At 50.6% G+C, this 2486-nt stretch overlaps 1 protein-coding gene across 1 annotated transcript; it reads left to right on the top strand.

The window, feature by feature from the left end:
- On the top strand, positions 1-1074 carry LOC134509667 (olfactory receptor 5B21-like). The gene has a single exon (XM_063322247.1). It carries the CDS (start codon positions 1-3, stop codon positions 1072-1074), a length of 1074 nt encoding a protein of 357 aa, XP_063178317.1.
- The last annotated feature ends 1412 nt before the right edge of the window (positions 1075-2486 follow it).

Genomic DNA, 2486 nt, shown 5'->3' with positions numbered 1-2486 from the left:
ATGGATGGAGGGCAATGGGTCAATGGGACACCACCAGTGGAGTTCCTGCTGCTGGCAATGAGTGATGATCCCTCTCTCCAGACACTGCCCTTCATCCTTTCACTTGTCATCTACACTGTGACTGTCTTTGGGAACATCCTCATTGTTGTACTGGTGATGGCAGATCAGCATCTGCGCACCCCCATGTACTTCTTCCTGGACAATCTGTCCTCCTTGGAGATCTGCTACAGCTCCACCATCTTGTCCCGGCTGCTGGCCAGCTTCCTGACTGGGGACAAGACCATCTCTGCTCATGGCTGTATGGCTCAGTTCTACTTTTTTTCCAGTTCTGCTGGTACTGAGTGTTACCTGCTGGCAGCCATGCCCTATGATCGGTACTTAGCCATCTGCCAGCCCTTACTCTATGCAAGCCACGTGACCTGGAAGGTGAGTCTCCAGTTGGCAGCTGCGTCTTGGCTGGGGGGATTGCTGCTATTTGCAGTACTCATCTTCCTCTTATTTCAGTTGAAGTTCTACAGCCCCAAGGCAATTGACCACTTCTGTGATTTTACTCTGTTGATGGAGCTCTCCTGCAGTGACACCAACGTGCTTACAGGGGCCGCTTTAATCTTTGTCTTCTTGGATGCAGTATTCCCTTTTCTGTTCACACGGGCCTCCTATGTGTTTATCATAGCTGCCATCCTGAGGATCCCGTCCCATCAGGGCAGGCAAAAAGCCTTCTCCACCTGTTCCTCTCACCTTACTGTCGTCACTCTCTTCTATGGCACTCTTATCATTGTCTATATGCTGCCCAGGACAACTCCACCGAGGCAGCTCAACAAAGAATTCTCCTTTTTCTACACTGTCCTCACAGCCCTGATTAACGCCCTCATCTCCAGTTTGAGGAACAAGGAGGTCAGGGAGGCCCTCTGGAAGGTGCTCAGGAAAGCAAAGGCCTGCACCCAGAACTCCTGGCGTGAGGGTGACAGTAGGAACAAACCACTTGCAAGTCTTTCACAAGGGCAAGTGCTGAATACTGGGCACACCTCCAGAAGTGTGTGCCACTGCGCCTACTTGAAACTAGCGCAGGGATGAAAGAGGAGAGTTCTTATAAATAAATACTCTTGTAGAGGACAGACTGTGAAAAATGCAATGGGTTGGCCTTTCCCTTCATGATAAATGGTTTGGTGACCTTATTTGTGTGAACTTCTTAAATGACAGTTCTCCTTTACTGAGAAAGTAGAAGACCAAATTTGGGACAACATCCGAGTATCATCCAGACAAGCATGAGGGCATATCATTCCCTCCTCTGTTCCCTGAGGGGTCAACAAGCCCCTGCCCCAGCTGCACTCCTCTGGCTCCAGCTGTACCTTTGTTCTTTTCTCTTCACCTTTCTGGTAGGGAAATAGGGACAGCCTGATCCTAGCTTCTTCACCTTGAAGGATCAGGCTTTCCTTCTCAGCCATATTTCTCCACTGGAAAGCCCTGATTCAGCCTTCCTCCAGAGCCCAGGGACAGGAGTGGGCTTGGGGTCTGGATTCCCACAGATCTCGATTGCTTCAGTCCCCTTTGGGATGGGAGCCTTTGCCACCAGCACACACAGCTGACTCCTCTTCAGCTTCCTCACCAAGAGCCCTGTGGCCTCTTCTGCAAAGCTGTTCTCTGATCACTTGGGCCCTAGCTTACGCTTTGCACGGGGCTTTTGGGTTTACTGCACCCCAATGTGCAGGACTCTGCCCCTGCCTTGGCTGGATTTCAGGATGCTCCTGAAAGTCCCATTCTGCAGCATGTCATATAATAGAATCATATAATCATTTTGGTTGGAAGAGACCTTTAAGATCATCAAGTCCAACCACTAACCTAGCACTGCCAAGTTACCCCTAAACCATGTCCCTTAGCACTACATTTACATGTCTTTTAAATACTTCCAGGGATGGCGACTCAACCACTTCCCTGGGCAGCCTGTTCCAATGTTTGATAACCCTTTCAGTGAAGACATTTTTCCTTATATCCAGTCTAAACCTCCCCTGGTGCAACTTGAGACTCTTCCCTCTTGTCCTATCGCCTGTTACTGACCAACCCCCACCTCGCGACAACCTCCTTTCAGGTCGATGTAGAGAGCAGTAAGGTCTCTCCTCAGGCTCTTTTTCTCCAGGCTGAACAACCCAAGTTGGCTCAGATGCTTTTCAGAAGACTTGTGTTCTAGACCCCTCACCAGCTTCGTTGCCCTTCTTTGGATACGCTCCAGCACCTCAATGTCTTTCTTGTGGTGAGGCGCCCAAAACTGCACACAATATTTGAGGCGCGGCCTCACCAGTGCCGAGTCCAGGGGGACCATCACTGGCCTAGTCCTGCTGGCCACACTATTTCTAATACAAGTCAAGATGCAATTGGCCACCTTGGCCACCTGGACACACTGCTGGCTTATATTCATCCAACTGTCAACCAACACCCGCAGGTCCTTTTCCGCCGGGCAGCTCTCCAGCCACTCTGCCCCTGGCCTGAGG

This window comes from Chroicocephalus ridibundus, unplaced genomic scaffold, assembly GCF_963924245.1.
Source record: "Chroicocephalus ridibundus unplaced genomic scaffold, bChrRid1.1 SCAFFOLD_26, whole genome shotgun sequence".
NCBI lineage: Eukaryota > Metazoa > Chordata > Aves > Charadriiformes > Laridae > Chroicocephalus > Chroicocephalus ridibundus.
The sequence above is the reverse complement of the archived record's forward strand: the minus strand, read 5'-3'. Positions and strand labels throughout refer to the sequence as shown.

Bases quoted from the DNA above. Each gene is read 5' to 3' on its own strand.
- LOC134509667 (XM_063322247.1), top strand. From the start codon at position 1: ATGGATGGAGGGCAATGGGTCAATGGGACACCACCAGTGGAGTTCCTG.